The following is a 14,757-nucleotide window of genomic DNA, read 5'->3' as shown; positions in this document are numbered from 1 at the left end:
TTTTTGTCCACTTTTTACAGCGGAGGAGGAAGTCGCGTTTATATGATAGTTCATGAATTTGTGCTTATTATGTAAATCATAAGTTTTTTGTTTTTTTTCAATGAATGACATTTTTACTATGAGGTGCTAATTCCACACAACGTCCCTTTAAAAAAAATGTAAAATGCCAAGGTAACCTCTTAAGGCCTGCCTAAAAAAATTACAGACGCTATTGCATGTATCCATTTTTTCTACTTTTGTTCCTCTTCTTAATCAGTTGTAGTAAAAAGACCAGGTTTTGCAAATATAATATTTGCGACCACATACTACTTAAAAAACAGTCAAAGATCAACTGAAAAGAGAGTTAATTTATATTTCCGGCTTGGTTCAAAAATGTATTTCCGCACCTGAACGGCTGGCGACTCCATTGGCCTTCTCGCTGTCCTCTACCTGGCATTTCTTTTTGGCGATCTTGTGAAGAATGGATGCTTTCTCCCTGAATTTCCCTGCAAAACAGTTAATGGCAGTCACAAATGGGGGTTTTCCCCTATAAATAGGGAGGAATAGACACGGCGATGACTCAGAAGATGACGACAATAGAAGAAGCTGCATCATTCTGTGTAACATGGCGGCGAGAATAACGCGATTGTAAGGCTTTTTCATGGTTTCAGTTGTGTTTTATTTTGTAAACGGAAGAGGCTTGGGCTGGTCATATTAGTTTCTTTTAGAACTGGCTCAAACAAAGATGACACTTTAGTGAGGAAAATTTCTTAATTTCATTGTCATCCTAGGATAAAAGTAATTGTTAGCCATTTTGACTGTTTGAATCCAACAAAACATTGTCCTGTAACTCATTAAGGTTGCCTTTTTTGGATTATTTTTGATAGACTTGGAAGATCCTGCTCATCTCAGCTCAAGCGCTTGTTTTACGGCATACTTGAAATGATCAAAAAGGTGTAAAGTATGGGGAAAACGTATAATTGGACTAGTGGTTTGTGAATCCTGATTTTATGACAGAAAACAATGAACTTTATTGTGATTGGTTAATTTCCATAGACCGTTCTGTGAAATGAGCTATATTATGCATCTGTTTCCCTTTACTTAAATATATACTAATAATAAAGTTAAAAAATACACTTACATATACACACACACACACACACATATGTATCTATATACACACATATTTATTTATATACATGCATATATATGTACATACATATGTACATACATATGTTCATATATATATATATATATATATATATATATGTATATATATACAGGGTTGGGTAGGGTTACTTTAACTGGATTACTTTCAATTACTTTTGGATTACTCCAATACCAAATATGCTAATAAAAGACAAAAGAAACTAAATATGAATAAAATTATGACTCACAACACGTGGTAAGCTTTCTCTCATGGCTTTGATCTCTTTGATCGCCGGCAAAACTAACATAAAATGCGACAGAAACAAAATGAAAATAAATCCAAACAGCTTGCCAACATCATGTTTGCCGTTCCATGTATTCCAAACCAGCACAAATTTTTGTAATTTTATTCATATTTAGTTTCTTTTGTCTTTTATTAGCATATTTGGTATTGGAGTAATCCAAAAGTAATTGGAAGTAATCCAGTTAAAGTAACCCTACCCAACCCTGTATATATATATATATATATATATATATATATATATATATATATATATATATATATATATATATATATACACATATGTATATGTACTCCCGGGACCCTAATGAGGATAAGTAGCGGAAATATGGATATACTGCATATAATAGACTTAAAATGTGCAAGTTTACCCAAAATGGCACGTGGCAAATACTTTAGCACATTCTTTGTCCTTAATTTTTAGTCTTTCTTGTTTTTATTTTCACATGAGCGAGCTACTCAAACAACTGATTTGAGCAAATGACCCCGAACTGTGTCTCCATCTTGGCTGTATCACAGCCATCGATTCCTAAAAAACGCTGACGCACAACAGTGACACGAAGCATCCGTGCAGCGCCAGTGTAAAATCGAGACCTGGCGACAACATTTTCACGCGGCCTCCATCTTGGCCGGATCACAGCCATCGGTTCCTAAAAAAAAAACGATGACGCACAACAGTGATACGAGGCGTCGATACGAAGCCGGTGTAAAATCGAGACCTGGCGACGACGTTTTCACGCGAGCCTTTCGTATTCTCGCCATGATCTCGATGAACCGACGTCATGAATCGGTGCTTTTCCCCTGACGTGAAACCAATTTTGGTGCAAGGTTTGAGCATGTTTGACGATCGATTGCTTTTTCATTTTCGAAAGCCATTTGATGCTGTCAATGTCGATCTGCGCTCGCTCGACCATGTGGGCTGTCGTCTGTGACCTTCTGGCAAAATCGTTAGGCGCTACACGCACATCATTTTTCCATTGTTTGCTTTTTGTGTCAACAACTACACTTAACACTTTGGCCTTGACCTCAAAGCGCACGGAAGAAAATGCATTGTGCAAATACCGTAAATTCTTGACTGCAGAGTGGAGCTGATAAAAAAAATACATGCACAAATAAAAAAAAGAAACAAAAAAAAAACTTTTTTTGTACAAACCACACTACTTCTGGCTTAAACTTCCATAAAAATTGAATAATTCTAGTCCATTTCTCTAATTTAAAAAAATCAGCGGGGAAATGTCTAGTACACAAGAGTAACACATTGTGCTGCCTTGGGAAAAGCCTGATCCCCTCTGCTATTACCTTTCTACCATCCAATCCAATCCGTCTGTCCTCATTGTCCCACTGTTATGTATGTTTGTCATTCTCCTTTTTTTGTGGAATGTAATGTCTGTTGTTTTCCCGGTACAGTTTGTGGAAGTGAATTTCTATAAAGGGGACCAATGAATGAAATCTAAGAGATTTCTTTACAGATTTTGTTTTTTTAAATGATCTTTTATTTAAATATGCATTGAAACCAGAAGAACACAGCCGTTTTACAGGCGTAATAATTGTGGGCAGGGTAATAATTGGTTTATTAAATGAACTTAACTTTTTGAAATAAATAACTCCTGTATTGTCAACTGCAGAACACCATGCAAATCAGTAAAGTAAAAAAAATACAAGTGAACTGCGTTATAGCCAGGGTTCACTGACATTTATTTTTTTAATAGTGTTAAAAGCTGGTTGTATGTAGATTTTGTCCACAGCTGTCAATTTTAATCAACTAGCGCAGCAACAAATAGATAATAAATTGGCATTACCATATACACAAGAGTGCGCCCAAAAATTATAAAACAAAACTCAATGTACTGTACTGACCAAAATCAGTACAAGACCACAAGCTGAGTTTCTTTCTTTCATTTGCGCATGCGGCTTTTATTCAGGTGTGGTCTGTAGTCCTCAATTCACCAGACTTCGAAAGTATCAATACAAATTATAAATATGGGGTTAGATTCCTCGATTTATGAATGGGTTTTGTTATTAGATAGATAGATAGATAGATAGATAGATACTTTATTCATCCCCTAAGGGAAATTCACATTTCCAGCAGCATCCCTGAGCTGAGAACAATACAATAATAAAGCCAAAAGAATACAATAATAATAACAACAATAATAACAATAATTACAATTACAATAATTAAACTGAGGATTTAACATAAGTTATGTTTAAATTGTGATTTACTTCAAAATACTGATAAAAGACAGGTCACACTACTATGCCGAAAACGACAAAAGTGATACCTCGGTACATCAACCACTCTGTATTCGATCAAATCGGTATTGAACCCAAAAATCAAAGTCATTTTTGCAGCTGTTTTAACAAAAACGGAACTCAAACAAAGCTGAAGACGAGGCCTAGTGAGCCGAGGGGGCCATCTTGGCTATCCTTGCCCGGTCAGCTAGTAGAATTTCCAAAAACAGAGTCTGACAACATGCTTTAAGAACCGACTATGGTTTAACTCCTTTTTTTGCCGATGCTAATGGCTCCCAAGAACGAAAGTGATAAGGGGCAGGAAAAGAGGAAAACAAGAACAATAACGATCGAGTTGAAGAAGGGAATGATTGCAAAATATGAGAATGGTGTCTGCCAACGAACTGCTGTTCAAAGGTACAGTAAATGGTTTAAAATTGTTTGAGATGTTTTCATTATTAGGTTTAATATTGTTTATATATTGTTTAAGAACATGTTTTATTCATATTTTGCAGTGCCTAACAACCTATAAAAATAAATCCTATGACTTTGTGCGATAATAAAAGTTTCAGAACTGGAACACAGATCCCGAACAGTTGATGGGCGAGGACGGTGGTATCACTGTATATTTCTTTCTTATTTTATTCTGTTTTGGATTTTTTTCTTATGTTAATAAATAAAAAATAGGTACGTTTGTTTAAGATGGCAAATTGTAAAATTTTCTCTCATTTTAAGAATTCTAAAAAACACTGTCACTGCAAGCAAATATTTATATATTTTTTAAGGAAGATACTTTACATTTTCCTACCAGAATAAGTCAAAGTAAATTAAAATGTTTTGATGGCTGTAGACGTCATATTGTTACAGGGCTGGCAGCAAGTGAGTAATGGAATTACGCAATGTGTGTCAAAACTTGAGGAATATAAAAAGAATGGTAAAAATAGCCTGAAGTTGTCACTCTTAAGCTTTTCAAGCTAGAGCTTAGCCTCTTCCAAAAGTTCTATGTAGATGACTCACTCCAACCAAGAAAATGAAGCAAAAAATGTTTTGGCCGAAGATGCCAGTGGAAGATTTGAACTAAGGTGATGCATTTCTTGGCCAACGAAATTAAAAAATAAAAGCCGGTGTGGTAGTACTGTAATCCCTCTCTACTTTACCCTTCATAGTTAACTGCCCAGTGCATTGCAGGTTGAAAAATGTCCTGCTATCCGTTATCCCCAGTCACATGTTCCTGTGATTACGGGTCAGCAGAGTGCACTTTTTTGCGGCTCTCTCAACTAAAAGTGAATTCCATCCTTTGCGGGAGAGATCTATTATCCCCGATCTGCTATTGCTCAAGCAGGGGTGTGATAGAAGTCACTTTTTAGAATACTCGCTGTTCCGGCCCATCTATAAGAAAATGGACATTTTATTTCCTGTTATCCCCAAGTGACTTTTGATGGGAGCAGGATTTTGGCATTGCGCCTTTTCATTTGTGTTCCAGTCTGCTCAAGCGTGCCATTGTGGCCCGTCTTATTATCCCCAGTCAAGTATTACTGAGAGCTAGGGCCGAGAGAGCATATTTGCGTGTTGGCTCTCTTTTTGTGTTATTTTTGCCTAAAACGAACTGCACCTTTGCAGCATCGATCCATTATCTCCGGTGAACTATTGCTGCGAATGGGGGAAGGCTGAGTTCAGGTTAAAAATGTGTTGGAGTAGGAACTTTGTTGATTTTAGCATATTGTAGAGGTTCTGGTCCCCATTAAACTGCGATAAATGAGGGATAACAGTAATTGTCTTTTTTTTACCAGCATGCAATGTGTACAGAACAATCATAGTGGTACATAAGCACTACACATGCTCTCAAAAACAATCATGACAATTAGTAATGATACCAGGTATCAAAACTCACCGTGGTGGCTTATCCAGCTGTTTTACGATCAATTTTATGATAAATTTACAGAATTAAAAAAAAAACTTTTTCCTTTCGTGACATTTTTAGTGGGAAGTATGAGTTGTATAAATTAAGGATGACCTTTTACAATTTTGAATTTTCAAAATGGAGAAAAGCAGATTGGCTTCTTTATCATTATCATCATCAAATCATCATGCCAAAAAGTATCAAATAACAGAGTGATTAGAATGGTATGGGAACAATAATACATAAAATTAGAAAACAGATTGGATGCTCAAAAATCTAGATCGAGTCATCTCTAGGAGAGTACTCAGATTGATCTTCCTTCATGTCATGATTTTTGTTTGAAATGTTCTTTACTTAAAAAAAATCTCAACATCTTTAATCAAAGTATTTGAGGTATCCGTACCTGGTATCATTTCCATTTCAGATGAGTGAAGATAATCCCCAATGATAATACAGGACTGTCTGAGGAAAATTCAATATTGTGATGAAGTTCGTTATTTTCTGGAATGTAATTAGAAATAACAAAATGTCATTTATTCTGGATTTATGACAAATCATCTTTTGCAAGCCTTTTATTATTTGAATGTCTCTGATTATGTATTCCACCTACTGTTTTTTTTTAAATAATATTATTATATTTTGTAATCGGATACTGTAATCTCAATATCAATATGCAAAAAGTGCAAAATCGCGTTCTGCCAAGCCCTGTTCTCTGCAACTATTGATCAGGGATAATGGAACACAGCCACACGGGTGTATTTCATTTCAGGCAGAACTGCTGTTGCTCCCTACTCGTAACAATATGAGATCGGGAATAATTGATCATTTCTGCAAGAGTGCAGTTCATTTTATGAGGAGAGACAGTAGCAGTAAAAAAAGAGCCGCCAGACCTGATAAAAATACATTATACCGGCACCTGCACGCAGCTATATGCACTCGGGAATAATGAATTACTGAATATTTTTTAAGCCAAGATGTTCTGAATCAGCAAAGTATGAAGTACAAAGTAACAAGGTATTACAGTAGCCGCCACAGTTAAAATAGTAAAACAATAAGAAACTTGCAATATTTTATTTGAATTGTAATTAATCCAGAATATATGAAATTATTATTTTGAATTACAGAAAATAAAGAACTATCACAAACCTCTCATTTTCTGAGACAGTGTTGAGAACTAAAATGCACACAATTTCCACTTTTCTAGTGAAATGTCATCAACGATGAGCAGCTGCACCAGCAGAAGAGTAAAATAAAGAAAGAAAACCAACTAAAATACGTATAGTGAGATGTTCATGATGAATAAGGCGAAAAAAAAACAAATAATAATATGCCACAACTGATTGAGAATTTTCAAATCTTACCTTCCTCCGTCATTGAGTGATAATATTTTAGTTTCCCATAAGTCCCAAGCTCTACAAGGCCACAGCAAAAGACAAGGGGAGGGGAGGGCAAGGATAACATACACAGAGAAAAGGAAAGAGTGAACATAACACAAACGCACACGAAAAAGGGAAAAAATGCCAAGCGGCAACAAAAACTCTTGATGCCCAACAACACTGACAGGTCTGTGTGATGAGAGGAAACATCTGCAGGCGAGCGTGCAAAACTAAAAGCCAAAAAAATAAAAGGGGAGTCATTCTCTCCTCTCCAGTTAATTGTCATTTCTGTGTTTGTCTAATTAGCTTTTTTCCAAGTGTTTTTGGAAATAATTGAACTCTTTGCGGTCACTGACATATTTTTTGAGTCAACAAAACAATATTATTTTACATGTACCTTCATTTACAGTAATACTTCTGTACAGCAATCGATGTTTAGTATAAAATCGCATCATTTTGCCGCGGCATTCGTACTGAAATTCGGAACGCTATTTTGATGTATTCCCCAGCCCTATAATTGTGTATTTCATCACCATTAAGGGGCACTATATTATCCACACTGATGCTTCAAATTGACATATACAGAAAGAAAATTTTGAAATGCATTACAGTGATACACCGGTATTCGAAATGATCAGTTTTTGACCTAGGGCTGCAACAACGCATCGATAAAATTGATGATTTAAAGCGTTGGCTAAAAATTTCATTATTCATTCTTTATCTTTTATCGCACCACTCAGTACAAAACTTTTAGGAGTACTTTGGTCCGGAAGAGGGCGCTCCGAAAACGTATTTTGATCCACGAGGTTATCCATACAAGTTTAAATATATTTATATCTCTTTCAGATACCAAAATCCGACTCAAAGTGTTGTGTAAAAATATTCAATATGCATTAAGATGACATCTGACGAAGTTCTCGCATTCTCCTCCGATGTTGCTTCTCTTTTTTAGACTATATAAAAAAGCATTTTATATATTTGCGGATGTATATCATGCATTTGTATGAATTTTTGTTTATCGTTAGGCTATTTGACAAACACTTGTATTTGGTATAGTTTTGAATTAGATAATGTTCTGTTGTTTTCTTGATTATATTTCCATTTTTCCAATACTTCAATATCTGACCAGAGGAGGAAATTAAAACAAAATTTTCAACCCGATTCATCAGTTATTACTAAAATAATCAATAGTTACAGCACTAGTTTGACCCCAAAAATGAAGAGTTTTTTTTGCTACATCGTTTGAACAAAAAAAACAAAAAAACTCTACTAACGTCTACTCTCCTGTCCTGGCTTAGGACTCCTTTCAGACCTCGACCACGTTTTTGCTCTCCTGTCCCGGCTACTGACCTGTTTTTCCGTCCCTGAAACCGCCATCGCTCGCTACGGAAGATCCACTTCCGTACTTGGATCACAATCCGAGTGCGAGAGCGACTTGCTTCCCGCGTCCAGCGACCACCGGATCGTGGGCGCAACCCTTCGTCTTTCAATAAAACTGGCGCTAAACGTTACGAAATTGGGTCCTGATTCTGTTCTGGTCGTGGCACTATTTTTGTACTTTTAGATAATTATCATTATTTAGGTACACATTTTAGTCATATTTTGGGTATTTATGGTTGTACAGGTACACGTTTTATTCATATTTGGAGTATTTTTGAATACACAGAGCGTATAAAAATAAATACCGTGATTTTGTATGAGAAAACATGTTTCTGTACAAGAAAAGATCCAACACAGATCCAGAACGGATTATGGCTCAGTACTAAGGTATCACTGAATCTCTAAAATCTATTAGCAAATGTATGAAAACGAATTTGGTATTGGAATATGTGAAGAAATAATAAATATTGAGGAATTGTTTTTATAAACCTAATTATGTTCATGCTTCATAATTTGTCATTTCTCTTCAAGTACCAATCAGACCTTCAAAACGAGTCTAGCTTTTGTGGGCAGGGCTTGTTGTTGTTTACCAAGGGCCCTCTTGTCCTTGCAGGATGCCCTCTAAAACCTCTGCCGAGCCATTTGAGTGAGTGCATGCGAACGCTTGTGTGTGTCTCGCTTCAGCACGAAGCAGGAAAAAAAAAGCTTTTAGCATTGATTCTCTCACTTGCCTTGCGCGAGTTTGTGCACAGCAAGAAAAACAGAGTACCGGTACTGTAATCCCCCTTTTATCGCGGCTAATTTGGGACTAGAACTGTACTTTGATTTAAACGACCTGGGATTGTAGATCGTGGCCACAAGAGTGCAGTTTATTTTCGGCAAAAAAGGATTGAAGTAAAAGCCAAACACGCATGGTGCAAATTTGCTCTCTCGGACCTCGCTGTCGACGGGGGATAATGGATTGCGGCCCAAACAGTGCAGTCCATTTTAGGCAGGTTACAGTGGCATGCTTCAGCAGCCTGAACTGGAAAAAAAGTTCTTTGCCAGCCCCTGCTTGCAACAATAGTTGAGCGGGGATAATGGTTTGAGGTCACAACCACACATTTCATTTTAGATGAAGAAGAGCACACAAAAGTCCCTTCTGGCAGTCACCGCTTGCAACAATATGGGATAGTGGACAATGGATCACAACCACAAGAGTGGACTTCATACTATGCGGAAATAACAGCAAAAATGAGTCGCCTAGAGCAACAAAAACGTGCTCCACTTGACCCTGCTTGCAGCAAGAGTCGCCGGGGATAGCGGACAGCAGCCACAAACCAAAATGTGCATTTAATTTTACGATTTGGACCGTTTTGGATTACAGTTCATTTTGCAGACGTAGAGTTCATCTTAGGTGGAATAACGGCAAAAAGGAACTGCCAGGGCTAACAAGGTACGCTAGCGGGGATAATGGATCGCTGTTGTACAAGTGTAGTTCACTCTTTGGTGTACAAAACTACAAAAAAAGCCATCAGGCCTGACAGAAATGCTCTCTGCCGGCCCGTTGCTCTCAGCCAAGGTCGACTAGGGATAACGGATTGCGGCCACAACTATTTAATTTATTTTAGGTGCTCTAGAATTGTATGCCTCCGGTTAAAAGTGCCTTAAGTTTGTCACCACTCCCAGCAATATCAGGATTGGGGATAACGGATCATGGTTGCAGGAGTGCAGTCTACTTTTTGGTGGGCAGAATGGCAAAAGAGAGCCGCCAGGCCTGACAAAAATGCGCTCTACCGGCCCCTGCTCTCAGTAATATGTGATCGGGACAATAGATCGTGACTGCATAGGTGCAGCTCATTTTATGTGTAAATAACGACTAAAGTGCAATTTGATGGTCCCCGCTGGCAACGATCGGAGATAATGGATCATGGCCAGAAGAGTGAAGTTCACTTTTTGGGTGGACAGACTTTCAAAAAGACCTGCCAAGCTCGCCGAAAATGCTCCGTGTCAGCCTCTGCTGGCAGTAATGTGGGATCGGAGACAACGGATTGGGTGCAGATCATTTTGCGTGTAAACGACAGCAAAACAATGAGCCACGGGCCTGAGAAAAGTGCACTTTGATGGGCCCTGCTCACAGCAATATGTGACCAGGGATCATGGGTCGCAGCCGCATGAGTGCATTTCACTTTTTGGTCAACAGAACGGCAAAAAAGAGACACCGGGCGTGACAAAATACCCAAAGCACCCACTAGCGAGGGATTACAGTATGCGTGCGAGATGCATGGGTGGTGGCTGAAACCAGAAAGGTTCTCCACCGTTTTTCAACACGGGAAAAAACAAAAAGCGTCAAACTCTACTCTTGATGGTTTGAAAATTAGGAGCAAGCAAAACCAGCATAAAAAAAAAAAGAATAGAAAAAGATTGGGGTGTGACGGTCGGGTGTGGATTAAGCGTGACTGCAAACACGGGTCAGTTCATCTCTAATCCTTTGTCAGGTTGATTGATTAGAAATCCTGGGGAAGGTCGAGCGTCTGGCCGGGACATGAACTCCGTATACGAGTACGGAACGACTGGCTATCAACCAATACGAGGAGAGAAAGGTTTGCTCGAGATGAGAAAGATGAATGGGTCAACATATGTACACATTGAGGGATGTCAAGCGGCCTTTAGTTCAGGCTTACGATGATTGGGGGGGGGGGGGGGGTGATGCAATTAAAATCAACTCACCAGAGTCCGCAAATTCTAAAAGGGAGAATAGAGAAGATAGAAGAAATAAAGAGAAACAAGATCAATACAAGCACAGAGTTTTGGGATCAATTAGGGAGACACACATCGCAATTTTCAATCAATCTGCTAAATTTATTCAAAATTGTCGAAGAAAGCACACACACAAAAAAAAAAAAACCTAAAAGAGTAGATCAGTCAATCTGCAACCTAAAATGTTGAAAGAACCATATTGGACCAAAAAACGAACAAACAAACAAACAAACAAATATATGTCGTACCAGCAAAAAATTGAAAGCTTTATGTAATTTGATTGGAAAGCAACACATACTGAATACAGTTTATCTATGCTCATTGCTAAACATTATGAATGTTTGCGTCATGTTGATCCTGCTGCAGAAACCGTGTCTTTTTCCATTATCAAACAATTTTTTAAAAGTGTAAGGGAGCCACCTGGGAGTGCCAGTAAGCCGGAAGCCTCTCCTGGGCTGCTGATTGCCCACCAACGACATATAAAAACATAGTGAAAAACATTAAAAAAAAATTGCAAAAAAGGAGATCTATCCCAAACCTGATCCCAGTTCTCTCAAAAAGTATCAAACACGGTTCTGCAAATGGCTTAAAATTGTTTTCGATTTTATCTTGAATATGTTGAATCTTCACTATTCACACCACTTTGGTAAAACCCATGTCTTGCGGGCAGAATTTGGCCCACCACATCCTTTTTGTGGCTCCCAAGACAATGCTGAGAGAAGCACTAAAGGAAAATGAGTGTCAGACCATGGTCTGCAGTTTTAGCTACGTCCTTTGGATGTCGCCAAAACCAGGTGCCACTTGCAAAGCTCCCACTGGAGCTGTCGTTGCTAAAAATCATTAATCAACCACAGAACATTGAGTAAACTCATCCCAATATTTTTATACTTACATAAAAGTCACGGATGCCCTGTTTGAGGCAGTACAAAAAAATTACAAATTCAAATAAGAAGCTTTAACTCCTTTCTATGATAGATATGAAATATAAAAGCAAAGTTCCTAAATTCAGGTAAAAAAAAAAAAAGTAAAAATGAAAAAATAAAATAAAAAGGAGAAATCAATCATTTAAATTAGTGTCTGCGTTATATTTTTGTCCCTTCTAGGTCTGCATGAGTTCTGTTCGGTTAAATAAACTGTAGTGGACATGAATTAAATTGTTTCGTTTTTTTTTTTTTTTTTTTTTATCAAATAAACACTCCAAGAGAATTAGTCTTAGTAATGGAAAAATCTATTAAGGGAAAAATATCCGCAATAATCGTTTTTTCATTGAATCTAACAACCCTGAATCATAATTTAAAAGTGAGCCTCCAAAAAGACCACAACCCTCCAGCTAAGGAACACTTTTAATACTGTTGATTTACTAGCCCGGCCCCGCGAGAATGGTTCTTCTTCCATGTGGCCCCTGAGCTAAAATGAGTGTGGCACTCCTGATTATTGTTGTTTAATTACACATTTTATTCAAGGAACACTGCCTCTAAGTAGACCACTAGATGTCGCTGTATTGTGTGGTGGGACTGAAAATGAGCGCTAATAAGCACAGGTAAGAACAGAAAGTAGAGAAACTCAAGGTGACCTGACTGTAGGCCAGGTTTTTCTTTTCATGTTTTTGCTCAGCCTTTCGTGAGGTTTATGTTTTTTTCTGGTACCCTTAGCAGTGAGATGGCAGACGTGATGACGCTCATGTAATGTAAAAAAACTTGATCTATGATCGTTGCTATTTTGATAGTTCATGTAATTTTGCTTACAATTGAAATCGACATAGTTGTTTATTTAAAATTTGAGGTACTATTTTACCACTAGGAGGCGCTAAATAATATTTGAGGTCTTTTAAAAATATATATATTTAGGACAGATTGTTTATATTTTGGTCCTGTAGGTAAAGATGGGATTTGGTTGCTCATCAGTAAAGTGAAAGCTTATTTATAGTGGGTGAAAGTATATTTTTAAAGGGACAGTGTGTATTATTTGACCACAAGCTGACACAGTATTGTGTTGTGCAACTGAAAATGAGTGCTAAAAAAGCTTGAGGATGAATTAAAACTATGGAACCTCAAAGTGAACAAACCACATCATTTTTCTTTTAATTTTTATCTCATACATATACATATAATAGTTACTTACAACTTATCCCAGTCTAAATGCTCTCTGCTGGCCCCTTGCTCTCGGCAAAGGTCGACTGGGGATAATGGATTGCGGCCACAACTGTTTATTTTACTTTAGAAGCTCCCGAATTGTATGCCTCCTGTTAAAAGTGCCTTCTGTCACCACTCCCAGCAATATCAGGATTGGGGATAATGGATCGCGGTTGCACAAGTGCAGTCCACTTTTTGGTGGGCAGAATGGGAAAAAAGAGCCGCCAGGCCTGACAAAAATGCGCTCTACCGGCCTCTGCTCGCAGCAATACGTGATCGGGGACAATAGATCGTGATTGCATAGGTGCAGCTCATTTTATGTATAATCACGACTAAAGTGTGATTTGATGGTCCCCGCTCACAGCGATCAGGGATAAAGGATCACGGCCAGAAAAGTGCAGTTCACTTTTTGGGTGGACAGACTTTCAAAAAGAGCTGCTGTTAGCTCAGTCTGAATATTTGCCTCTTAATCCTACTATTATTTTGATCTTATTTTTCTCTTTGAAGGCTTGTATGACATTTTTATCCTTTAGTGCCATTTTTAACCACGTTGTAAACAGTGTTTACTACGTTTGTATTTAACGACAATAAAACTACATTTTTTAAATTCTCTGCTTTCCTGATTCACCCAAAATAGATTATTGTAATTCCCTGATCTCTGGATTACCCCAAATAGATAAAATAATACATTTTTTGTAAATATAAAAAAGTACGTTCAAATTTTATTTCTCTACTCTTATTGTAGATAAGATCTACAATAAGAGTAGAGAAATTACAAAATTACTACAATTTTACTAGAAATTAAATTTTTTTAGAAATTACTACAATTTGTATTATTATTAAACTATTAATATTATTATTACAATTAATTATTACAATTAAAATTATTGCAATTTTTTAGAAATTACTACAATTAGAGTAGCAGCATCATAATGCTGCTACTGTAATTGTACTACTGTTCTGATGCACTTACAACTTAGTCTCCAAGCATAACCTTAAAAAATGTTTCCATTTTATCCTAACAGTTTTTTTCTTATCTTACTTATCTATTTTAATTCTCGTTGTAAACAATGTTCACTTAACAACAAAGACAATTTTAATTCTGAATCATCTTGCACGAAGGTAAAGTCCTGCCATTTTAAAGGAGTGAACCTCAGACGTCCTGGCTGGTTTTCGCAGACCAGACAGCATATTTTCAGAAGCTAGCATAAAATATACATGCACAAAACACACCACGTGTGTTCCACTTAAAAGCCAGAGCGTGTGGGGGGGCTGCACCTGCTCTACTCATGTCGAGCCAAAAAGCCAAGCAAAGGGAGGGTGGTGATAATATTTTCGTTTGGGACATATACGGTGAAGAAGATAAGTATTTGAACATCCTGCTATTTTGCTACTTCTCCCACTAAGAAATCATGGAAGGGCCTGACATTTTCATCGTAGGTTCTTGTCCACTGTGAAAGAGATAAACTAAAAAGAAAAATCCGGAAATCACATTACATGATTTTTTTTTTAATTCTTTGTGTGGTATAGCTGCAAATAAGTATTTGAACACCTGATAAAATGAATGTT

At 37.3% G+C, this 14,757-nt stretch overlaps 1 protein-coding gene across 10 annotated transcripts in view; it reads right to left on the bottom strand.

The window, feature by feature from the left end:
* Window positions 1-14,757, bottom strand: part of LOC148356381 (sodium/potassium/calcium exchanger 2-like) — a 67,764-nt gene that overhangs the window by 18,166 nt on the left and 34,841 nt on the right. For 4 of the 10 annotated variants that reach the window (XM_088348642.1, XM_088348644.1, XM_088348640.1 and 1 more), the window contains 3 exons: window positions 11,027-11,041; window positions 6,923-6,973; window positions 387-485 (listed from right to left, as the gene is read on the bottom strand). In XM_088348642.1, the coding sequence (XP_088204768.1) occupies window positions 387-485; window positions 6,923-6,973; window positions 11,027-11,041 (165 nt within the window). The remainder of the gene's footprint in view (window positions 1-386; window positions 486-6,922; window positions 6,974-11,026; window positions 11,042-14,757) is intronic. The other 6 variants (XM_088348649.1, XM_088348650.1, XM_088348648.1 and 3 more) reach the window with 3 other exon arrangements.

Source organism: Urocampus carinirostris, chromosome 11 (assembly GCF_059441175.1).
Source record: "Urocampus carinirostris isolate Australia breed hairy pipefish chromosome 11, RoL_Ucar_1.0, whole genome shotgun sequence".
In the NCBI taxonomy this organism is placed as follows: Eukaryota; Metazoa; Chordata; class Actinopteri; order Syngnathiformes; family Syngnathidae; genus Urocampus; species Urocampus carinirostris.
This window is presented reverse-complemented; position numbering and strand designations above follow the sequence as displayed.